Genomic DNA, 25,148 nt, shown 5'->3' on the forward strand with positions numbered 1-25,148 from the left:
CTGAAAGGGGAAGTTGCATATGTACTCTAAATGTATTTTTGTTCAAACCATGGAGCTGCAGATTTAAATCATTCCATTTTTGGATAATGCCTGCCATATATCCTATGTGCAAAGCTAGACCTCTGTACCTATCAGCCAAATCAGACTGGCTTTCTTTTTTTTAAAGATTTATTTATTTTAGAGAGAGAGACAGAGAGAGAGAGAGTAGGGGGAGGGGCAGAAGGAGTGGGAGAGAGAAAAAGTCTTAAGCAGACTGCCCACTGGCCATGGAGCCCTATGCGGGCCGATCCCATGACCCCGAGATCATGACCCCAGCAGAAATCAAGAGTCGGACGCTCAACTGACTGAACTACCCAGATGCCCCCAGACTGACTTTCTATCAGAAAAATCTGATACTGTCTTTCAGTCCAAACAAATGTGGTTAATATGCATCCTGTATCAACCTTTCACTCTTGAATTTAAGTTCTTAAATGAAGAAGGCACAGAACTGAATAACCACACAGAGGCCTCATAATGATTATAACTTTATCAAGGTCCTTCCAGGGCTTTTCAGCACAGAATGGCTTTGGACAACCAATCATTTACATATAGCACATAGTGGCTTTCTTTTGTTTCTCATCTTCCCATCGAACTGAGTTACAATTTCTTCTCTTAAGCATAAACACCTCCAGACCTTGAGTTATAGTTGTCCCTGGGATCAAGGGTGTGGGTGGAAAGGGTGAGGAATGCCTGTTTTTTCTATCCCCAAGCAAATGGAATCTTGATGGATGGGATGGGGTGTCAGAGAGCTTGTCATTGCCTACATGTATTATCAAAGGCTGAGATAAGGCCACCATAGAAGAAAAGATCAGAAACTCTCCAGATAAATGGGTGAAGGTTGTAAACCAATGAATCTTCTTTCCTGATACCTCTCACCTGCCTCCCTGTCCTGTCATGCAATGGGAGAAGAATGGAATGAGTTAGACGGGGCCGAGGAAATTTACCTTATAAATCTCTTGCGAGATGTCAGTTTCAGAATCAGGCTGAAGCTGGGCTATTGCCTAAATATCATGGTATCACTTATGCCTTGTGCCAGTAAAATCTAAGAGTGCTAGTCAAATCAGTCTCTATCATTGTCAACAAAGCGCCACAGCCATGGAAGGATGGGTTTTCCCGTAGTAACAAAGTAGACCAAGTTACAGTTTAAAAACATACAGCACACTTATTCATACTCTGAGTGTGAGTTCAAGGATCTGTGGCACAAATAGGAGAAATGACCTTAAGTCCCAGATGGGTGTCAGTGTAGTTCCATTTTAAAGTGTCTCAGTGTTAAGAAAACTTTTCTTGAATTTTTCAGAGCAAACACGAATGCTTTAGCTGGTTTTCCCCTGCCGCAGCATGCTTCTAAGCCATATACTCATTGTAACCACCGGTAATAATAATAAAGTGAATAGGTCTGCTGAAACTCACAGGAAATTGGAAATGCTTTAAATCCTGCTTTCCAAAGTTGGGGCTGGAGAGGCAGGCTGGATTATCCATTCATGTGGGTTGCCTGCTGTTGGTATGGGCCACTCTAGCTGTGAGGTGATGTTTTAGATTACCACTGGGTTCTTCCAGTCTTTGGGCGCCAGTGTTAGAAAGAATAAATCCAGTCAGTACCTCAGCTACTCTGGTTCATCTGCCTTCCTGTAGGGTTTTGTGGCTGTGGCCTGCAAGAATGGGACCCAGAAAGCTCCGAGTAGGATCCTCAGCTGTGCCCACAGCCCTGATGCCCACCCTACCCACCGCTCCGTATTCTGACATTTCAGTGGTTGTGTTCAGGCAAAGTTTTGAAGCTCCAGTCCCAGACACCATGTCTCCCTTTGCAAGACACAAAAGAGGATGTGGAGGAGCAGGTTCTTTTGGTCCAGGTCCCTGCTGCCCCTCTACAATACAAGGCAGAAGAGCCTTGTTGAGCTGCTCAGAAGCAACTAAGACACTGGTCTCTCTTTTGAGTCAAGGCCAGACTTCTGCTCATGCTCAGGAGGAAGGGCTCACCTTGTCCTCCCTCTGGCTGATTGTCCCAGATGAGGCCAGGGCTCTCAAGGCGTGGCTGTGTGATACAGAAGGGCATTGTCCATGGTGTAGAGAAGCCAAGACCCTGATGAGCAGCCCCAGGCCAGAGAGGTGGAATTCCACTTGGACATGAGGATAGAGTGGTCCCCACAGACCTCCGAGAGGATAGGTCTAGTCCCTGCCTCCTCTTCCAGGTGTCAGGGGTCAAATGGGTTTGATTTTCTTATCTTGCAAAGGAGCCGATGTATCCTGTCATTCCCACCCATGGTCTTCTCTCTCTTCCACAACTCCTGTGTGTCATTTGGGTTTCTGCTCCACTTCTCATGGGCTACTTGCAGTGGGAGGTAGGTCTCAACAATATAGGAAAAAAACAAAACGAAAACACCTCTTGATTTGCCTCCAGCTCCATCACAGGCTGTCTGTCTGGCCCTAGAAGGATCCATCCCCCTCTGTGATACTCATCTGTAAAACGGCCTGGATCAGTGGTTTTCATACCACATTCTGTGGAGCTGCCAGGAGCTGGAGGGGGCCCCGAGAGACCCAGTAGAAAGGGAGGCTGAGCTGACTCTGTACGCCCCCCACTGAGCACCCACCACAGTAGCTGCTTTTTATCTGTTTTACATACTGCGTTTTCACACAAGGATTCTTTGAAGAAAGGATCCTGAGGCTACAAAGTTTGAAAACTGCTGGAATAAATGGTCATTAAGGTCCCTTCCAGTCTGAGATACTTGGACTTCTGAAGCCCAGCTCAAGTTGTCTCCCCTCTGGGAAGCCTTTCTGGTCACCTGATCTCGGGTACTTGACCTCTAGCAGTATGAATGGTGACAGTCATGGCGCCATCAGTGACCCATCTGTGCCTGCTTATGTGTGCGAGCTGCTCCCCCAGCTAGCACGTGAGCTCCTCGAGGGCAGATGTTCAGTTTCCCTTCCATGCTTCTGTCTCATTGTGGTTCCACATGAGAGTAAGTATTCAAGTAAATTTGCTCCAAGGGCCAGGAGCTCTCACATGGCACAAAACCTTGCAGAGAGATTCTTTGCTTTGGGGACAGGGAGTCACCTTTTGGTCTCCTGAGTGCCCCCAGACAGACTTGTCCATAGGAAGCTGGGGACCCTGACCCGGGGAACAATTTTGGACTCACACACTCCCAAAAAGGGCCGGCCTGAGTTCCCGCCTTAGCTGAATTCTCTACTGCCCTCCGTGCCTCTCCTGGCAGGGGCTCTCCACACACTGTGGCCATGGAAGAAGCATGCCCCTGAGCCTGGGAATTGGCTCAGCCACGATGCCCCAGAGCCGGTAGGTTCTCAGTGGATCTGGAGGGAAGCACAGGGCTGGAACAACTGCGGGCTTGCTCAGAGTATCGCTCTGTCTGGAGATGGAGGTCTGAAGACGGGAAGGATGGGAGTGTCCTCAGAGACACCTGCAAGGTGAACCAGCAAGTTAGCCACAGGCCAATGCCCTGGGGCATGTAGCCAGGAGAGTGGGAGTTCTAGTGGTGGAGTGAGCCAGGAAGCCCGCTCCCACATTTATGAGCTCTGTGACTGTGGGTCAGTCACTTAACCTTACTTATTCTCAATGACTTTACCTATAAATCAGGGGGCAAAAGGACCTGGCTAATTGCAGGCTACCCCAGAGTGAAATGGTGAGATTCCAGGGAGACATGGGTATGCAAGTTAAGTATTGTGTAAAGGAAGAGATGCAGGGTGTAAAGGGTTCTTATTGTTTGTTTACAGGGGAGAGCACTCTTTCTGTGCCAGAGCAACTCCCCACGAGGGACCATCCTGCGGTTTAGAGACACTCTGGGACCGATCAGCCCTCCTCCCCCTGCTTCGTTCCCAGCAGCCATCTTTGCCCAGCCTTGACAAATTGTTGGTCAGACTGGGGAGTATGAGGGTGTAGCACCATTCAGGAAAGAGGCCTCCACCTAATTCTGGCCCAGAGAAGCTCCCCAAAGAGAAGGAAGTGTCCTGATAAAGAGCCCCTGAAAGGTGTGAGGTCCCGGAGGCTGCTGAGGTTCCCCAGGGCTCTTTTGGTTGGTGAGGCGCTGTGCAGGGTCCCAAGGACTGGGCCCCTCATGCCCACTTAGCGTGGGGGCCAGGTCAGCCTCCCCCTGATACCTGGGGCTACATATCTGGCCTTCCCTCCTCCAGAGGTCCTGGTTGGCACTACACGGGGCAGACGAGAGCTCAGCAAGTCACAGGACATGAGCTTGTGACCTTTCACTCCAAAGATCCGTCCCACTGAATCCTCCAGATGTGGGGAGTAAGTGGCAGCCTGGACCAAGGCTGACACATGTGGCAGGGTTTAAAATCCACAGCTGGGCGGTGAAACCTCTCCATGCTGAGGTGGGGAGACACCATCAGGCTCCATCTGGGGCTGCCTCGTCACCTCCGGCAGGCTCTGCACCCTAGTCCGGCCTCCCCGGGCCTCCCTCAGCTACTGTAGCCAGAAGTGTGGGTGCTGGGCCTGCGGAGCCAGACATCTGGCAGGTCTGGCTGGCTGTTGGGCAGCACCACGGGGCTGCCATCCCCCGGGGCCCCACGGCCCTTCCAGGACGAGCTGCTCTGGTGGGAGGCAGGCAGTGATGGATCGTACGCCGTCTCCCTCAGTGCCAGCCACAGGGTGTCCCGCTTCCCATTCAGCTGGCCCCGCTCGGGTACTGTTGGCTCAGTTTCGTCCAGGTCGTCTGGGGAGGCACCCGCAGAATCTGGTACTCGGGCACTGGGCTCCGAGGTGCTCAGGCAGGTCTCATCAGAGACGCTGAGCCCCTCCAGGGTGCTGGCTGAGGAGGAGAGGCAATCGGGAGGCTCCACAGCCCTGGCTTTGGGAGTGTGGGCGGGCGCTTCTGGTGAGGCCTGCACAGGCTCAGCCTTCTGCCCTGGGGAGTCCTGCCTGCCTTGGGTCTTGGGGCTGGGGCCAGCCTGCTTATAGGGGGAGGAGGTCTGCAGGGCTGGGCACTGGCTGAAGACGGCCTGGTGGTCCAGGAACAGCTCCCTCGGGGACGCAGGGGCCGGTGCGGGCCGGGAGCAGCAGGGGCCATCGTGCAGCTGGAGATCCTCAGAGAGCACTGAGGGCCGGTGGGACAGTTTGCTCGTGGCCGTGCTGGTGTCAAAGCTGGGGCTCCGGCGCCGTGCCAGGGGCTGGAGCTCGTACTGTTCCGAGCAGGATCCGGGCGCCCCTCCCACCGGCCCTGCCCGTGGGCGGCCTGCCTTCTCCCCACTCGGCTCCCCGGTTCCAGCGTCCCACGGCAGGTGGGCACAAGGCCAGAGGATCTGCCCACAGTTCTTCTCTGGCCCAAAGAAACAGCACAGAGATTGGAAGAAGAAGCTGGCAAAGCCGCAGCTGACACACTTGACCATCATCAGGACGATGCCCAGCTTGCGGTAGAGCAGCACTGTGGCGGGGAGCATGAGCACACCGGCTGCGAACAGGGCGGCGGCCCCCACTGCCGTGGCACAGCTGGTCTGGCGCAGGGAGAAGGCCACGCGGCTCAGGCGGTCAGGGTGTGGGCACAGGTGATAGGAGATACAGTAGTTGACGGTGAAGTCCACCGAGAGGCCCACAGAGGCGGAGAGAAAGAGGGCTTCGGCAGTGTTGAGCTGCCATTCGAGGAGAACCAGGAGCCCCACGGTGAGCAGGACGGTGCCCGCCACCGCTGCCACGGAGAACAGGCTAAGCGGAACGTTCCAGGTGCCCAGCAGCAGCGTGGCGAAGGCCAGCGCCAGCGCCAGGCCCAGCACCACAGCGGGTTCTGTGCTCAGGCTGTGCTGCAGGCTGTAGAGCTCCAGATGGCTGGTGAACCAGCCCCGGTGCAGGCCGGCGGGTGCCCGGCCCAGCTCGGCCGCCAGCCAGTGGCTGACCTCAGTGTAGAAGCGGTGGGCCTGGCTGTAGTCCGGACTATACTGGAAGTTGGTCTGGAACTGCAGAACCAGCGCGGCCAGGCTGCCGTGGGCATTGAAGCGGGGTCCTAGGTCGCGGGTGCTGTTGGGGCCTTGCTCCAGAGCCATCATCTTGAGGCAGTGCAGGAAAAGCTGCGGTGCCCAAGGGAAACCTGCGTGGCCACAGCAGAGGCCCGGCCCCAGGCGGCCACAAGCGGGGCTCTGCACCCAGCGCTGGAGGGCCTCCACGAAGCACAGTGTGGGCCAGCCCTCCGGCTGGGCTCCAAAGAAGCTCTGATTCCGAGCTCCGTGGCAGAGGGCCAGCAGCCAGCGCTGGGCCTCGGGACCCCCGGCCGAGAAGGCGGGGTCGCTCACCAGCGAGCTGTCGCTGCGGGGGTCCAGCGGGTCGCTGGTGTCCACGGGCAGGATGCCCCACACCAAAACCACGGGCATGTGGCCGCCCTCGCCCTGAGGCAGCCGCTCGAACAGGAACTGCTGGCGGTACTCGGCGTCGAAGCGCTCGAAGGGGTGGCTAGGCCGGAAGACCTGGCCGCGAGCCGGCGGCAGGGTGGGCAGCCGCAGGCGGGGGCTGACGCCCGCGATGTAGGCGCCCCCGGCCGCCAGTGCGGCGAACCAGCAGATCCAGATGTAGCGGAACTTGATGACCCCACAGGGCAGGAGGCGCTGGAAGAGCAGGCGCGACGTGCCGGCCGCCGCCCTGCGCAGGCCGCGGAGCCGCCGGTGCAGGGCCAGCGCCAGTCGCCGGGGCGCACTGCCGCCCCGCGGGCCCTGCGGCCGGGCCGCACAGCCGCGCGCCAGGTAGCGCTCGTGGAGCACGGCGGAGGAGGGCAGCCAGGCCAGCGTGAGCGCCAGGTGCGCCAGCACGGCCGTGCCCAGGTAGAGGGCGAAGCAGCGCACGGCCGGCAGGCGGCTCAGGTAGCTGGCATAGAAGGCGGCGGCTGTGGTTAGGCCCGAGACCAGCAGCAGGTAGCCGAAGTGGTGCATGGTGCGGCCCACGCGCTGGGCCAGCCCCGCCGACGGCAGCTGGCTCTTGCTGAGGCGCCACAGGTCGAAGAAGATGAGGGTGTGGTTGGCGCAGACGCTGCTGAGCAGGACGAAGGCTGCCAGATTGACGAACGGGAAGTAGGCCATGCGGAAGGCCACTCGGTAAAGGAAGAAGGCGACCAGCAGGGAGCCCAGCACCCCCAGCAGCACCATGAGGGTGAGGAAGAGGGAACGCAGGTAGAGGGCGATGCCGAGGAAGATGGCAGCCAGGGCCAGCAAGGGGTACACGGTGTCCTGGGCCAGGTAGTGCCTCAGCAGCTCCTGCTTGAGGCCCAGGTCCATGCCAGTGATGGATGTGTAGTTGTCAGAGAGCCCCCAGGGCGTGGCTAGGCGGTCCAGGTAGATGCCCATCATGGAGGCCCCCTTTGGAGTGGGCAGGAAGAGCAGGCTGTACTTGAGGGAGGGCACCTGGTAGTCAGCAGTCTGGGGACTCAGAAAGTCCCTGTCCAGCACGAAGTGGAGGAGTTGGTAGACGGCGCTGCTCCGGGAGCACTTGGTGGGAACCTGGGCGCAGTGCGCGGGCTTGTCCTGCCCGGGGCCCAGACAGGAGGGCACCAGGGCACCGCGGTGGTAGTAGATGGCGCAGGCCCGCAGAAGGGCCAGCGTTCGGGCTGCATCGGCTTGAGTAGTGTCCAGGCAGGAGGAGCGGTTGGAGAGCACGGCCACATAGTTGCCCAGGGACCAGCTGGGGCAGCACCTGTTGGCTTCCGTACGCTGGCACAGAGCCCCAAAGTGGCTATGGGAGCGGATCTGTACGGCACACAGGGCAGGAGAGAGCTCAGGGGCAAGGCGGGGGCCCAGGTTCCCCAGGCCCTGTCCAGGGCCCTCTCACCTCCCGTCAGGCTCGAGGGCGGAGGCGGAGAGGTATCCTGACAGCCCAGCAGCCGAGGCTTGTCTCAGATCTGCATTTGGTTCCTGGCCACGTCTTCACTCCACCAAAGGGGGGGGGGGGCGGCGCAGGAATGCTTCCCGAGGCCTCAGCCTGAGAGGTCCTGCCCTAAGGGCCCCTGCAGCACACACCCCAGTTCTGCCCTGCCTCAGCTGGGAGTGGAAGGGGCAGTGTCGGCCACAGATGGGTCAAGGGTCCGGGGAACTGGAAGCCAGCAGTGGGAAAAGTGGGGGCCAAAACATTCCAGGGTCAGGGTCAGTGCCAAACCTTAGCCCCCTACCTCTATCCACTGGGCTGCTTAGACCGTCTTAGGGACAGGGCTATTTCTTTTTCAGACCTCATGCCTCCTTTTCTCTCCCACCTGCTGTTGACATGACACATCACAACAGCTGGTGTAGCTCTGGAGGGCACTGGCCTGGGGATGCGAGGCCCTGTTTTGCTACCAACTGGCGGTATGGCCTTGGGCCTGAGATCATGGTGACAACAGCAACATTTATTGAGAGATTTCTATTGCCAGTCTTTATGGCAAATTCTATCTTGTTTAATTGTCACAACATCCTTATGAGAAAAGTACCATTATTTGCCCCATTTTCTATATACAAAGCCCGAGGCACTGAGAAGTTTAGAAAGGTGCCTGCAAGTCACCCAGCTAGGGAGTATTAGAACTGGCCTTGCGGCACCTGGGTGGTTCATTTGGCTGAGTGCCCAACTCTTGATCTTGGCTCAGGCTGTTATCTCGGGATAATGGGATGCAGCCCCATGTGGGGCTCTGTGCTCAGCGTGGAGTCTCCTTGTCCCTCTCCTTCTGCTCCTCCCCCTGCTGTCTCTCTCTCTCAGATAAAAAATAAATAAAATCTTAAAAAAAAAAAAAAAAAGAAAGAAAGAAAGAACAGGCCTTGAATTCAGGAATCTGACTCCAGGGCACACGTTCCTAACCAGGGTCTGTTGGTACTTGAGATACACTTGTGGGGAGCGCCTTGGGCTACTCAGTGGTGTTTACCCTGTTTTTAGCAGCAAACCTTTCTTCAGATGTTATGGTATATGGCTCTCCAATTAGCATGATTGGATTGGCACTGCTTGGGTTGATGGAGGTGGGGGCCTTGGGCTGGGGCCTGCTCAACAGCTCTTGAGACTCCTTTTCAGGACCTTTTGAAAATCCCCAGGCTCTGCATAGTCTCTGTTGTCTTGGCTGTGTTTGGCTTTTCTAAAAACAGCTGACTCTTCTTTCCCTACCCCAATCTGGAACCTTTCAACAGGGGTTCGAATACTTTTCTAAGCAAGGAGTACTCTTCCTCAGTCCACCCTGGCAGTCCTGGCTTAGCTGTATTTCCTGGGGATTAGGTCCCTCATGTTCCTGGCCTGCCCCCCACCCCCAACCTCCCAACCCCTGGCACCTCCCCAGTCGGTTCACCTGGTCTTGTTCCATGCGACACATGGAATGGATGGCGTGCAGGTTCCACAGGCTGCCCGCTGAGGTGGACATGAACACCAGCTGTGCATAGCTCTTCTCTGCAACACACACCCCAGAGTTCAGCTCTTTGGCATCAGGTCCTGGGCCCACTGGAGGGAAGACGCTTACCCAGGGCCATATGAGGTTCAGATTCTCAGGAGTCTGAGACCTGTGCCTGGCTGCCTGATCCGGTCTCCCGCCGCCCCCACCCAGCCTGACTTTGTGTGGCTGGAGCACCTGAGTCCTACCTCAGCCTCCCAACTATAACCCAACTTCCTTGGCTTGAACGTGGCCAGCCGGCCTCCTTCCTTTCTGTCTGCCCTGATTTGTTCTCCTGCGCCCTCCTGTTGTAGTAGGCACGATGGGGACTACCATTAAAGGCAGGAACTGGCCAGGTTGCTGCTTACCAGGCGGGCCACAGAAGAAGTTCTCCGGCCCTCTGTCCTCCAGGGGCTCCACCATCCTTCGAGGCCGGACTAAGCCCTCCTGGGCACTGCTCCAGGGTGTGGGGCTCAGAGTGGTGTGGGCGTTTGAGCTGAGGTAGAGAGAAAAATCTATGCCAGGCACCATCAAGGGGTGGGGGCTCGGAGGAAGCCAGACACCACTTCCCAGCAGACCCCAGCAAGTCCCTCTGACCTGCATTTGGGGAGGTCACCCAATGCCCTCTCTCTTTCCCCCATTCCCTTCAACAGTGGAAAGATGGAAACCCACTACCTGTTCTGCTCAAGGTCTGGGGAAAGAGAAAGCAGCTTCCTGGGGCCCGTGAGGGCTTGCAGTGTTCTCCAGACCACTAGCTTGCGCCCAATGTCTGTGTCTCGAGGCTCAAAGCCCTGCAGGGAGGGGAACAGAGAAGATCAGGCGGGCAGAAGGAGGAGTGCTCCTTCTGGCCCTTCTTGGCTCTGCCCCTTTGGGTCCTTGGAGCGGGGAAGGCCAGCCTGCCTTTCTGGATTGTTGGACGAGAGTGTCACCTCTGTGCCATCTCCCCAACTCGCTCTGGGGGTCAAGAGCCCACCACTGCCATCCCACCCCCAGCTGAGTTGCTCCAACTTTCTGCCCCAGACTGAGATGAGGTGGCCAGTCCGGGCGTCCCTGTCCCTCCCCTTAGCCTCTTACCAGCAAGGGCTTGGAGAAGTCGGGCAGCTGGTCCCCCAGCAGGGCAGCCAGGGTGCAGAGGAGGGTGACAGCCAGACACAGCAGGAGCACAGCCACTGGCCACTCGGCGATCAGCTGGGAATAGCTGGGAAAGAGGAAGAGAAGCCACTGGAACTGGTGTGGGGCGTGGTAGCAGGGCACATTGAGCTTAGGAGTCACCAGGAAGGGGTGGTAGGGCCAGACTCGGCACCAACCTAGTCACCCCAAGGGGGCCAGAGGCCCAGGCCTACCTCTTTGGCATCCGGAAGGTCCGTTCCTGCCTGTGGAAGAGAAGAAAAGACACTTGCTTGTCAGAGCCATCTTGTAGGGTGGGACGTAGGGTGTGGGGACAGGGCAAGATGGTATTAGCCCTTTCAGGCTGTTCTACTCCCAAGCTCCAACCCTTACTTCCTCCTCCATCCAGGCTGCCTCCTCCATCAGAGGCAGGGGACATCCTGGGCTGCCTCTTAATGGAGGAGTCCAGAGCCCGGGGGGCTCACCCCACTTTTAAGCCCTGCCCCATCTTCCAACGGAAGCTTGCAGGCTGCTGGACCCTTCCTTACCTGACACTGACCACAGGGTGCTGCACAGATGGCGGCTTCCAGGCCCCATCTCGCTGTGAGGGGGCTGGAGAAGGGCTGAGGCTAGAGCCATGGGAGCACAGAGCTGCCCGGTCCCCAAGCCCTGGCAGGGAACTGTCCCCCCGGTATTCCTGTGGTGCCCGGGGATAGGTGAAGTGTGCAGGGGCCAAGGGGCTGGACGCGCCCACAGGCTGGAGGGTGGAAGTTGCTGGTGGGGGTCCTGAAGAACTGGAAGGGTCTTCCAAGGGGCCTCTGTGGGGGCAGCAGCTTTTCTCTGGGCTTGCCTCAGGGGCCTTGCTCTGGGACCTGGGGAGAGAGGAGACAAGGGTGATGGGGGTGGGGGATGGTGTTGGGCTACCCCATGCCCCAGCATTGTTCAGTAGTCTGAGACAAGGAGACGGAGGCTTGGGGTTGTTCTTATTAGTCCTGGGGGAGAGGTGAAGAGGGTGCAGCCTCTAGCTGTCCATCCCCATCCTACCTCTTGGGTAGCTTGTCTCATTCACTCACCTGTGCATGCACTCAAAAAACATTATTGGCAGCCTGCTACGTGCCAGACACTGTGCTTTTATGTGTATGATCTTGTGTACTTCTCACAAAACCCTACAGGGGAAATACTTTCCTTGTTCTATATTTGAAAATAGGTTCAGGGAGATAAGAAGAGCTGGGCCTTAAACACATTCTGACTTGCAGTCCTGCACTCTTTCTTTCTTTCTTTCTTTCTTTCTTTCTTTCTTTCTTTCTTTCTTTCTTCTTTCTGATTTTATTTATTTGTTTGAGAGAGAGAGAGAAACAGAGAGAGAGAGCATGAGCAGGGGGAGCGGCAGGCAGAGGGAGAAGCAGGCTCCCCACTGAGCAAGGAGCCCAATGTAGGGCTCCATCCCAGGACCCTGGGATCATGACCTGAGCTGAAGGCAGATGCTTAACTGACTGAGCCACCCAGGTGCCCCTTAAGATTTTATTTTATTTTATTTATTTATTTTTTTAAAGATTTTATTTATTTATTTGACAGAGGGAGAGACAGAGAGAGAGGGAACACAAGCAGAGGGCGTGGGAGAGGGAGAAGCAGGCTCCCTGTTGAGCAGGGAGCCCGATGTGGGGCTGGATCTCAGAACCCTGGGATCATGACCTGAGCCGAAGGCAGATGCTTAACCGACTGAGCCACCCAGGAGCCCCAGTCCTGTGCTCTTTCTGCTGCAGCCACCTGTTTATTCTCTTGGCAGACAGTCATTGAGCACCTACTACAATCTTGTTCCCACCTTAGAGCCTTTGAACTTTCTCCTCCCTCAGCTTGGGGTCTCCTCCCCAAGATAACTGCATGGCTCACAGCCTCCCTTTAGTCTCAGTTCAACTATTACCTTCTTAGAGAAGCCTTCCCTGACTACCCTTTCTAAATAACTACCTGCCAGCTCTCTATCCCCCTACCCTGCTTTATGTTTATTCACAGCATTTGACGCAACCGGACATTATACAGTTGTCATGTTTCTTGCCTGCCTCTCCTATGGAATGTGAGCTCTGGGAGAGCAGGGTCTTGTGCCTTTGTTCATCTCTGTAGCCCGAGGGCCTTGAACAGTGCCTTGCACTCAGAAGAGTCCCGGGGAATGTTTGTTGAGTGAATACTGAGCCCTAGACAAGCTGCTAATGGTGGTGCTTGGATGAATAAGGCCCATCTTTGTCTTCTAGGCACTCATAGTAGGTGGGAGACGTTGACAAGAGTCCAACATGTTGAGTGCTGTGAGAGAGGAAGTCACAGAGGGCTTCCTGGAGGAAGGCCCAACTTTGACAGGGGTGGGGGTAGTCGGGGAAAGTTTGGCAGAGTCAAGTGCTGCCTTTCCACCGCCCTTGGGCCATGGGGCAGAAGGTTTGCTTTGCAAGAGTGTGCACAGTTGGGAGAGGGAGTTGGGACCCCCAAAGAACTTACCAAGGCGGAGTCAGCAATAGATTCTTCTTTCAAAATTACTCATGATGGGGGCGCTGGGTGGCTCGGTTGGTTAAGCATCTGCCTTCGGCTCAGGTCATGATCCCGGGGTCCTGGGATCAAGCCCCGCATCGGGCTCCCTGCTCATCGGGGAGCCCGCTTCTCCCTCTCCTCCCCACTCATGCTCTCTCTTGCTATCTCTGTCTCTTTCTCTCAAATAAATAAATGAAATATTTTTTAAAAAATTACTCATGAGGGCCATACTCAGTACATGGACCCAGCCCCACTTCCTGGGTGCAGGGGGAGGCAGGACCACCAGACTTGGGACAGGAGTAGATGGCTATGGGGTGTTCCCAGAGAGGTTCTTGGCTGGGAAGCCCTGGCAGAGCCCTGTCTCCTCCCCGCATTCACCGGACTCACCTGGCCTGCCAGAACTTGTGTAGCTGTGTGGTTTACGCCGAGCCAACCCTGGCTTTCAGCCCCACCTGCTGCACTCCCACAGCGGGGAGAGGCCAGAGTCCTGGCCCTGGTGACAAGCAGACATTGCCCAGGGACACTGGGTTCTGCCCAGAGACTAAGTAGAGGAACTGGGAAGAAGAGGCAAGCTCTTCCTCCTCCTCACGGAAGGATGGTTGGCTGGCATAGCAGTCTGGGAAAGCACGACCTTCATGCCGAGGGCAAAATGGGGGAGCACTGGAGGTGGGCTCCCGGCTCTGTCATCTGAAGCTGGATAAATGGCCTGGGTTTATGTGCATAAGTGTTGACATTTACTTCTTTAAAGTTTTTATTCTGCAGGTCTTTTTTTTTTTTTAAGATTTTATTTATTTATTTGACAGAGAGAGAGAGAGGCAGGCAGAAGGAGAAGCAGGCTCCCCACGGAGCAAGGAGCCTGATGCAGACCTCGATCCCAGGACCCTGGGAATCATGACCTGAGCCAAAGGCAGATGCTTAACCAACTGAGCCACCCAGGCGCCCCTTGCAGGTCTCTTTTGAGCTCCTATCACATGTTGGGCACCACTCTTGGTCTGGGTTATCCTGAAGGCATGAAAATGACCCATTAGTCTTGGTCTCCGCTTAATTTATTATTTTTTAAAGATTTTATTTTATATTTTATTTTTTTGAGAAAGAGAGAGCGCGCGTGCATCATGGGGAGAGAGGGACAGAGGCAGAGGGAGAGAGGGAATCTTAAGCAGGCTCCACACCCAGTGCTGAGCCCCATGCAGGGCTTGATCTCATAACCTTGAGATCATGACCTGAGCCAAAATCAAGAGTTGGATGCTTAACTGAGCCACACAGGCGTCCCAAGACTTAATTTTTTAATTTTTATTTTTTATTTTTTTTTAAGCAGGCTTCCCATGCCCAGTATGGAGCCCAAGATGGGCCTTGAACTCACGACCCTGAGATCAAGACCCGAGATGAGATCAATAGTCGCATGTTTAACTGACTCAGGCACCCAGGTGCCCCAAGATTTTTTTTTAAAGTAATCTCTACACTCAATGTGGGGCTCAAACTCACAACCCCGAGATCAAGAGCCACGTGTTCCACTGACTGAGCCAGCCAGGCGCCCCTTGGTCTCCCTCCTTAGAGCAAAGCTTGCATTCCAGGGCTCAGGAGGGTGGGGCAGCCAGGGTGTCTAGTCCAGCTGCCCATGGCCTTAGAGCACTCACTGAGTACTGGGCTTTTCCTAGAGCCAGGGTCCCCCTGCCCCACTTGGAATGTTTTGTTTTGGTTTTTTCCATTAAGGGTAGCTAGCACTATGGGGGTGCTGGAGGAGAAAGGGAGCACTTCCCCTTAACCAGTCTGCCAAAGCTCATAAGCCTGCTCTGTTCTTGAGCTGACTTCTGTTCCAGGGGGATTCTAGCCTCTACTGTTAGTTTGCTTCTACTGGGGTCTCCCTGGCCCCAGCCCTTTCTTCTCAACCCCTCTCATCCCTCTCCAGAGACCTAAGATCAGCTGTTCCCAAATCTCATCCTTCTTGACAGTGCCCATCATTGTCCATGTGGCAGAATTTGAAATCCTTCACATTCTAGCTATAGAACCGGGCCTTGGTCTCAACCCTCCCGAGGAGAAGAGCCAACCTCTTCTGAGAATAAAAGCTTTCTCCTGCCAGGCCCCACTGCCCTCGGTTTTCCAGAGACCTAGTAGTAATACAGGTTAAACACCCCTGGCCTTGCCGCCCCAAGAGGCATTCATTCTCACCCCCTCAGTTCCACGGCTCTGACAAGGGTGAGCAACCTCCTAGGCTGGCCTGTAACCCAAGTGACTGGGGCAGGCAGGCAGGGGGATGGAAAGTGGTGACACAGGCTTCCTCAAGAGGCCAAAGCTAAAGCAGCCAGGGCCTGGCTGACAGCCCCCCCCACACACACACAGCCCCCACTTGGGAGAATCATAAGAGGTGAATGTACATGCGCATTAACGGCACCCCCAGGCCCACAGACACATAGCCATATGGCCATCCATGTGATCCCGCAGAGTGGCCAAGGCAGATGAGGGAGAAGTTCATGTCACTAGGAAAATAAAAAGGTAATTTTAAAAACACAGTGAATGAACTATTTCAAATTGCTCTGGAGTCAATGAATTAGTAAAGGACCATGGGTGTGCTTACACGCAAACAGCACACTGTTTTATTCGCTGTGTATCTAACTCCAGAGTACTACTTAGCTCAGCAGGAACATATTTGTGTTTCTTGAATTGAACTGTGTCCCTTTGCCTGATTAGTGTCCAGGGTCTCTGGAGAAATGCAGAGAGAGGCCAGAGGTCCCAAGGAGTTGCTGAAAGAGAACAAGTGGTTCCTGTGCCCAAGAATGACCCCCATGTGCAGGGGAAGTGATCAGACCAGACAAGGCTTATCCTTGATGAAATATCCAAGGCAGCAAATGACTCTCCAGCCCCTTCTAGGGATACCCCTGGCCCCAGGTCCCCACCCTGGCCTGTCCTGTCCCTGTTCTGTCCATCCGTGGCTCTTTGGTCAGGCAATAGTTCCAGGCAGCTCCCTGGTCCAGGGAACACATCCATCCTGTGTCTCACTCCCTTGAAGAAAGCTCTGTGCCTTTCAGAGTGAAAGGTGGCTAAATCTATCCAGGCTGATGTGTTAACAGTAAAGGGAAGAAAACATTTTTCTCTACTTGTGGGGCCTCCTCTTTGCTCTGAGGTGCAGAACGTACATTTTAACTGGGGCAGTGTATGTCCACCTCTGCTTTTTGCCCCCAGAGAATGCCTTATTTTAGTCCAGGCAGGAGAGAGAGAGGCAGTGTCATGTCAGAGGAGGGATTCTGAGGGTGGCAGACCAGGCAGGGCACAGAAATTGCGCCATATTGCTACCTGGCTGGGCTGTTCCCTCACACATATGGTGGAGGAAGGTGGAGGAGAGGTACTGAGATCTGGGCCCTCAGTGAGAAGGTGCTTCTCTTGTCCTGCCAGCCTGGGACTCCTTCAGGGACGGTACTGACCGCAGCCTGAGCCTCAGAGCCTGCCCACCCTTGCGCCTCCAGCGAGTGTGCTGGTAGTCGCCACACGCAGGGACTCAAGCCGACACGTGTGCAGCCAGCTATGAAGGCAGACTGGAGACTGATGGTGATGGACAGACAGTTCCTAGCGTGGCGGCGACTGTCTGCCCTCCCCAGGACACACACCTGGGGGATCCTCCCGTCTATGCCACACGCGCACCTTCAAGCACACTGACATGCTGGAACCCAGACTAAGGTCTCCGCGGGCTTGGGGCTTACTGAGAAGATGCGGGGGCAGGGCCTAGAGGGAGGGGCTCAGGAGGCCGAAGGGTCAGAGGAATCCCCGGCCCTAGAGGTAAGGTAGGAACAGTGGATGGGGCAGGTATTCGGGCAGTGAGGGCGATGGGGACTGACAGTAGGGGGTATCAGGGAGGAGAAAATTGACCCAGCAGAATGAGGGCGTGGCCAGGGGGCCGGTAGCTCCGAGGCGCTGGAAGGGGCTCTGGGAGGGGCTGAGGAATGAATGAGGGAGACATATGGCGGCTACCGGGATACTTGGGGCGGGGGTGCTGGGAAGGTCTGCGAGCTGGGTCTGCGGAGAGGTCCGCCCTACCTGTCCGGGGAGCTGCCGTCTGGGGCCAAAGTCTCCCCCTTGGGCCGCTGCTCCCCTTCCGGACCCGGGCCGGGAGCCGGACCGCTGCTGCTGCTGCCGCTGCCGGCGTCCATGCCCGTGGGCGGCACCGCTGTCCGGGCGCTGGTGCTGAAGCCGTGGCGGCGGCGAGCTCCCGCGCATGCGTCAGCGCCAGTCGGACAGATCGCTGGGCGGGGCCAACAAGAAGCCCAGCCAATGGGCGCGGCACCGGGGGGGCGGGGACAGAGGCTCCTTGCGGCGCGGCTGCCTAGCGCTGGAGACTTGCTGTCTTTAAGACCCCGGGGCCGGTAGTGGTGGGCCCCTCTACCCAGGCCAGGTCTGAGAGCTGCTGTTAGGAGTCCGGCCGGCTGGCTGTAGTCCGCACATTGGCCGTTCCCAGGGGGACATCGATCTTCCCGTAAGGGACCAGGAAGCGCGACTCCAGGCACCGTGCAGAGAGCATCGCTACTTAAAACGCACTCTTCCAGCCGGAAAGAGGGAGGAACTTCCACACCCGCACTTCACTGTGCAGGAAGCCGAAGGGTTGAGAGATCGGGCGACTTAAGTCCCACATTTCTCTCGGCTTTGCTCAGCAACCCCCTCCTCCCCAATGGGACCAGGCACTGTTCAGGTTGGGTCCGTCTTCACATTTGCCTGGACCTGGACCTGGGTTTGCACCCCTCAGACCTGGAGCCTGGCTTCTGTTATTTAAGTGTGGAGTATGCGGCGTGGGGAGAGGGAGAAGAGAGAATTCGCAGCTCTTTTTCTTATAATCACCCCACTTAAGCCTCGGAGGTACCCAATAGCCACTCACTTTAAGACACTTGCTGCTCCACCATCAGGGAATGGCTATGAGGGAGGGGAGGGGGTGATGGGCCTGGGACAGGCCCGGGTAGAGGGCTAGAATAGATGTGGGTGATGTGAGAGGCCTGGGAGTTGGGGAGTGGAGAGGGTTCCAGATGTGGGATTTGGTTGGAAAGGGTTTCACAGCAAGCATGCTGGCTGAATGTGCAGGGAGGTGCCATGGCTGAGGAATGGGGCTGGGGAGAGAGTCAGAACCTACAAGCATTGAGGATATAGGTATCCTTACACTGTGTGCAAATGTCACTCTACGCAAGGCATAGGTCACTAGGTGGGAGAATCTAGAGGTAGGTGTAGAAGTGGTGGGCCTGTCTGAGTAGCTTACAGTTTGGCTGGAAATATAAAAGGCCAGCCCATAAACTGGTGCCAACTGGGTAGGGTGTGGTCAGGCCCATGTGATGGTTGATATAAGCTACAGAGAAGAGTGAAGAGGACCTCTCTCTTCGTAATGCGCTTTAGGGAAGGCTTCATATTGATGGTGGAGCTTCAATATGGGAGGGAAGCTGGCTGGAGGTGGGGAAGGGATGGTGGTGGTGGTGGTGAAATAAGCAAAGTTAAGGAGGCTGGAAAGTTCAGTGTCTTTTTAGGGAATGGTGAGAAATACATCTGGACAGTAGGGATCTATTGAAGGCTTTTGATGTGTAGAGTGAGGCATCTAGATGGAACCTGGGGAGGCCCATCAGGTCTTGGTGTATATGATAGGGTTAAAGTGATGAGGACACAGTTGAGGCTGTTTGATGGGAGAGGGCAGAGGTGAAAAGGAAAGGAGCGGTGGTCTTATACAACCATGTGCTAAGGGCACCACTGAGTCAAGCTTCTGAGAATGCCTGGCTAGGTGCTCATTTTTATAATTAGGGAACTCAGGGACCACCAGGGCCCCTGGGTACCAAGTTGGATATGAAGGAAGATAGGCTCTTTAAGAGTAAAATAGGGCCTCTGGGAGGCTGTTTATTAGGAAGAGAAGATTCTGCTTCAGGCTCCATGCCAGGTCAGCAGGGCAACCCAACTCAGGCTCTCCATTCTTGTGTCCTCTTTCTTCTGCTTCCTTAGTGAGGTGGACCAGGGCAGTGCCCACAGGGCCCTGGGGGATTTTTCCCTCCAGGACCATGCCCTGGGTCATGGCCGGGGGGTGCCCACAGGGCCCTGGGGGTGGTTTCCCTCCAGAACCATGCCCTGGGCCATGGCCGGGGGGTGCCCACTGGGTCCTGGGGGATGGCCACCACCATGGCCATGTCCCTGTGGAAAGCCAAATGAACAGTGTTAGAGTCAGAGGTCAGTGCCAGTCTTGCCTGAGATCAACTTTCCTCTTCCTTCCCCCTTCCCTCCACCTTCTGTTGTAGAGGATTCTGGATTCCCAGGCACTAGCAGGGGATGGTGGTGGAGGGCTTCGAGGCAGGGACAGCAAGTGATGAAGCCAGAGCACTGAGTAGACAAAAGGGGAAGAACCTAGATTCATTGATTTCCATTCCTTGAGCCAAGAAATGACTCCTACTCCCTGGACCTTGGTTTATTTCTGTAACTAAGGAGCAGAATTATCTCATCTTCTCCCTTTTCTCACCCAGGAACCCTTACAGAGTCATTCGAGACTTTGCCAGGCTAGGAACTGCAAGCTGACTACTCACAAGTGAGGGTGGGGCTGGGGGCGGCTATAAAGGAGCTCACTGAGGGCCAGGAGCAAGGAGGAGACAAGAGGCAGGGTTAGGGGAGATGCAGGAGCCAAGGAGGAGGAGGAGGAGGAGGAGGAGGAGGAGGAGGGTAGCTAGAGGGTGGGAGGAGACCCAAAGTAGGTGGCAAGGTGAGGATGTACATGTTCTCTATATGAGTGTGTGTGTGTGTGTGTGTGTCGGTACACGGGTGTGTGCTCCATTTACATGCAAATATTTCTACCTGTCTGTGCACAGGTGGGTGCCACCGCATGCACGGGTACACAGATGTACGCACATCTGCCTGCTGTGCACGCAGATATACACATGTCGGCGCATGTACGTGCTTGTGTATGTGTGACGGTGGGAGCGTGTGTGAGCCCACGCCTGTCCCTGAACAGGTGCTAGACTCAAGAAACCAGGAAGAATAAAAATAGTAAAATCAAGGCTTTATTGCCTCAGCCAGAAGAGGCCAGAAAGAGTGTGGCTTAACCTTCTGTCTTTGCTGGAACAATTCCTGAGGCCCAAGGCCAGAAGAGTTTCTTAGCCTCTTGCCACAAGCCCAAGGAAGAGAAGAGAGACACCAACCACCTTGCTTCTGGTGCTGGGGCATTGGGGGCCTGGAGCCCTGCGGGAGTGGGGGTGGGGCTATGCCCCTATCCCCAGATGGCTTCTGCCTCCAGGCTTGGCATGGGAAAGGAAGAGGCAGGCTCCAGGGCTCGGGGCCTTCCTGTGACCATTTCAGAGCAGCCCCTTCCTCGTCCAGGCTCAGTGATGCCTGCAAACAGCCACTTCGCACCCTGCCCGCATTTCCTTCTATGACTGTCTTTGGGGTGGGGCCAGTTCCAGGCCTAGGAGCTGGGTCTGCTGGTGGGAGCCAAGGAGGGGAGGGGGGTGGGCAGCCTCCCTTCTCTGGCAGAGGCAGGTCACTGGGGTCCTGCCGTGAGGTTGGGGTTTGGGAGCAAGCCAGCCATCCAGGGAGGCTGTGGGGGTAGCCAGGAAAGCAGAGAAGCATGGAACAGGCGGGGAAGCAGCAGGAGAGAGGCTGAGACAGGGAGGGAGTGTGAGGAAGCCGGAGAGACAGATGGGAAAACAGGAGAGGAGCCGAGGAGAAGGCTGCAGCCGGCAGGGGGTGGAGGAGCACTGTGGTGCCCCTGCCTGCCTGCCCATGGGGCTGATGGCCAAGCCTGCTCCCCACTTTTCATTTCAGGAAGGTCATGGCTGCTCCCTGAAGGTCAAGGAAGGGGCCTGGAAGTCTGGAGGACATGGCAGCGGGGAGGAGATACGGAGACAGCTGGAGAGCTTTCCTACCCTTGGACCTGTGGGAGAGGAAAGGAGAAAAAGAAGTAGCTTTGGTCATTTGGTTCTGCAGTGAGATACCTGTCCTGTCCCTGTGGCCCCATTTTGTGGCCACCAAACCCTGCCCCACCCCCACCGCCAAGCCCCTCAAAGGCTCTTCAGACTTGGTCACTTGCCTGACCATCATTGCTTCTCTCAACAATGGATACAGATATATTGAAAGTCAGTACAAAGCTCAGTTGTGCATCCCTGTTTGCTCAAGAGCTGACTGAGCCCTCCAGGGTGGGGCGAAGTCAAGGAGTGTGGGTTCTCATCCCCAGCCTGTGGGCTGTCTGCCCTCTCAACCTTGGCCAAATTCCATGATGCTAAGGGAGGCATTCCACGGTGGCAAATCCTGATTCTTCTGCTTCCACCTCCAGACAGTCCTTACCCTGCCTCCCCATGCACCCCCTCCCCCAAAACCTACTTTTTCCCACCCAATCTCTGCTCAGACCCTCAGCTGTTTGTGGGTTCCTGCTTATGACCTTCTAGTCCCAACTCTTAGCTTTTGCTCATGTCTCCTGCCACTTGGACATCTTTCTTGCTCTGTTCTGTGTGCCTTCCTACAGAAAGCATGCTTATACTGGGCCATCCTGCTGCTCTGCTTGCTACGGTGGGTCCAATGGGCTCACTCATTCTGCAACAACCAGTCAGAGGGGTCCTGGGCATCCTGAAGTGCTCCGTTGGTGGGAATCACCTGCTCGATGAGATTGCTGTTTCTTGAGGGCCAGGATAGTCTTTTGTTCCTTTTGAGGGGAGCCAAGGGCACAGCTGCCAAGAGCTGAGTTCTGGGCTCCAGGCCCTCCACATCTCCACAGCCTCATCCTGAGCATGGCCTCTAATTTCCCTGGGCCTCATGCGTACGATGGGAGAAGCACCCTGTTTTACTCTTGAGGTTGAAGACCTAGTGAGATGAAGGATGTATGAGCATGTTTCCTAAACTGTCAAGTGTTCTACAAAATCTAAGAGATTGTTTTCCTTTTAGAACCCTCTGCCACCTTCACACAAACACACGTTCTTGGCCTGCAGTAGATACGGCTGATGACCTCTGCCCGCACCTCTCTCCTTCCTTCTTCACCCCACAGCCTCCCAGCTGCAGCGCTTACCTGGATCCATCTCTATCAGCCAAGCACCGGGAGGGACAAAAGGACCACCTGTGGTTCAACAGGCCAAGTTTAGTTGGCTGTGATCGAAATCGCAGTCTCTCCTTCTTCCTTCCCAGGGATGTATACATACAGCCCCTTCAAGGGATAAAAGCACTCCCTCTGGCTTAGCTTGGTACCCAGTATGGAGCTGGGCACGAAGTAGGTGCCAGGCATGGGTGCTGAATGCACACAGTGGGTTCACCCACATGGTGGGTAGACAGGGATATAAAAGTATCAGGCACTGGCCCCCGAACCCCACACCCTCACACTTGACCCCCAGAACCACCCCCAGACTCCCAGTCCCGTGTTAACTCAATTCCACTTGGTCAAGGCCAGTCATGTTACTTATTCACATGTGCCTACCATGTGCCTGGCCATGGTACCCAGTCCCTACAGATTCTTGTCCCTGTGTAGACACCTGGCATAAACGTGGGAGAGGGAGGCTTGGAGACAGCAGTGTACCCAGAGCAGAGAAGAGCAGGATGGGGTTGTAAGGGCCTCTGGGGGACTCAGCACAAGTGAATGGAAAGCCTTCCAGGGCCCTAGCTGCTTGTTCCTACCTCCTCCCACCAGGGTTGGAAGTTGTGGCAGGCTTGGGGTCTGAGCCAGTTTGCCATTCTCCAACGGGTGTCCTCGCATTGGATGGAGCTGCTGATGTGCTCTGGTGCCAAGGCTGGCTTGCTTGGGGCTGACACATAGGTCATAATGCACAACCCCAGAATGGACCCTGTGCACACACAATACATTCATTATTTCTTCTGACCCCCAAGTCAGACTATAGTATATGACAAAAGGACCAAATACCTGACATCAGGGTGCTCTGGTACTCGTATGGTTGCTGAACATGCAAGCACAAATGTTCATACACACACACACACCCCTAATACAACAGCCCCAACCCAATGGGTACCTCTCGAGTCACCCATTTTTGTTGGCTTCTACTTCTACCACAAATGTTCAGCTAAGATCAGCCTCTGAGCTATGCCCATGGTCCTTCCTGACCCCTGAGCCTTCCCCTAGTGAGTATTGAGTCTGGAAGAGATCCATGAGGCTGGGGTTAGGGAAGGGGGTGATAAAGAAAAGCTTAAGGCTAGTTAAGTTGGAAGAAGGAGAAAAAACCCAAGCCTGTTAAAAAATGGGCAGCAGATCTGAATAGACATTTTTCCAGAGAAGATGTATGGATGGCCAACAGGTATGTGAAAAAATGCTCAACATCACCCATTATCAGGGAAATGCAAATCAAAACCCCAATGAGAGATCACCTCACACCTGTCAGAATGGCTAGTATCAAAAAAATAAGAAATAACGAGCGTTGGTGAGGATGTGGAGAGAAGGAAACCATCATGTACTATTGGTAGAAATGTGAATTGGGGCAGCCACTATGGAAGACAGTATGGAGGTTCCTCAAAAAATTAAAACTAGAACTACCACAGGATCTAGAAATTCCAGTTCTGGGTGTTTATTCAAAGAAAATGAAGACACTAATTGGAAAAGATATGTGCACCCCCAGGTTCATTGCAGCATTACTTCCACTTAAGTGGAAGCAACTTAAGTGTCCATCAATAGATGAATAGACAAAGGAAACATGGTACGTGTATACAGTGTTCTATTTTTTTTAGATATTATTTATTTATTCATGAGAGACAGAGAGAGAGAGGCAGAGGCAGAGGGAGAAGCAGGCTCCCCACTGAGTAGGGAGCCTGACGTGGGACTTGATCCCAGGACCCTGGGATCATGACCTGAGCCGAAGGCAGATGTTTAACCATCTGAGCCTCCCCTGCTATAGAGTGTTCTATTACTCAGCCATCGAAAAGCAGGAAATTTTACCATTTGCAGCAACTTGGATAGACCTTGAGGGCATTATGCTAAGTGAAATAAGTCAGAGAGAGACAAATACCATATGATCTCACTTATATGTGGAATCAAAAAAAATCCAAAAAACCCCCTCAAAAGCCCCCAACCTCATAGACACAGAAAACTGACTGGTGGTTGGTGGCCAGTGGGTGGAGGGGGTGAGGGTGGGTGGAGGTGCAAAATGGGTGTCACAAGGTACAAACTGGGGGGCGCCTGGGTGGCTCAGTCATTAAGCGTCTGCCTTCGGCTCAGCTCATGATCCCAGGGTCCTGGGATCGAGCCCCACATTGGGCTCCCCGCTCAGCGGGAAGCCTGCTTCTCCCTCTCCCACTGCTTGTGTTCCCTCTCACTCTGTCTCTCTCTCTCTGTCAAATAAATAAATAAAATCTTAAAAAAAAAAAAAAAAGTAGAAACTGGGGCGTCTGGGTGGCTCAGTCGGTTAAGCGTCTGCCTTCGGCTCGGGTCGTGATCCCAGGGTCCTGGGATCGAGCCCCACGTCGGGCTCCCTGCTCAGCGGGGAGCCTGCTTCTCCCTCTCCCACTCCCCCTGCTGGTGCGCGCTCTCTCCCTCTCAGATAAATAAAATCTTTTTTTAAAAAAGTACAAATTGCTGTACACCTGAAACTAACATAATGTATGTCAATTAAACCTCAACTAGAAAAAACAAGAGGAGCCTTGGACTTTCTCTCCTCAGTTCAGGCCAAGGAGCTTGAAGGACAGGAGCTGGCGTGCAGGTTCCTCTGAAAAGGACCCTGCACACCTGAACCCCTCGGTGCTCGGTGAGACCCCTCTGCCTGGCATGGCGGAGGCGCTGGGGCTGGGGAGGCGCATATGCAGCTACACAGACACATGGCACACAGACCCGCGCTGTGCTCGTGAGAGACACAGACCAACACTCCCAGATGTACGCACCCACACAAGCAGAAACAGAGGCACGGATACCAATTCACACACATGCACACACACCAGAGAAAGCACGGCCACACAGACCCACCACACACTTGCACAGAGAGCCTCTCATGTCCCCGGTCTGCAGCCAGCAGAGCCTTACCTGAGAGCACAGGGTAAGGAGCCGGAGCGAGCCTGAGGCTCTGTCCGCACTCAGGTGTATTTGTATAGGGTAGGGAGGGGCGTGATGAATCCGATACACCGGGAGGGTCACAGACAGAGTGTGTGGAGGAAGGAGGGAGGATGGGCTAATCTTTACCTGGGCAAAGAGCAGCTGGAAGCGGGATGGGGGTGGGGGGTGGGGAGCAGGAGGGGGGATGGGAACGACCCTTTACCCCATCC

General features: G+C 55.2%; 1 protein-coding gene and 1 long non-coding RNA gene across 2 annotated transcripts; both read right to left on the reverse strand.

Moving 5' to 3' along the window:
* Positions 1-3,313: 3,313 nt before the first annotated feature.
* DISP2 (dispatched RND transporter family member 2) lies at positions 3,314-17,170 on the reverse strand. The gene is made up of 8 exons (XM_036110664.2): positions 17,001-17,170; positions 11,009-11,332; positions 10,697-10,726; positions 10,428-10,551; positions 10,029-10,144; positions 9,722-9,849; positions 9,276-9,373; positions 3,314-7,725 (listed from the first exon to the last, which is right to left on the reverse strand). Exons 1-8 carry the CDS (start codon positions 17,111-17,113, stop codon positions 4,465-4,467), a joined length of 4,194 nt encoding a protein of 1,397 aa, XP_035966557.1. The 5' UTR covers positions 17,114-17,170; the 3' UTR covers positions 3,314-4,464.
* A 4,183-nt stretch (positions 17,171-21,353) lies between these two features.
* Positions 21,354-25,048, reverse strand: LOC118547302 (uncharacterized). Its single transcript, XR_004923045.2, has 3 exons — positions 24,910-25,048; positions 22,566-22,732; positions 21,354-21,764 (listed from the first exon to the last, which is right to left on the reverse strand). It is a non-coding gene; the product is annotated as an uncharacterized LOC118547302 (long non-coding RNA).
* Between the last annotated feature and the right edge of the window lie 100 nt (positions 25,049-25,148).

Source organism: Halichoerus grypus, chromosome 8, assembly GCF_964656455.1.
Source record: "Halichoerus grypus chromosome 8, mHalGry1.hap1.1, whole genome shotgun sequence".
NCBI lineage: Eukaryota > Metazoa > Chordata > Mammalia > Carnivora > Phocidae > Halichoerus > Halichoerus grypus.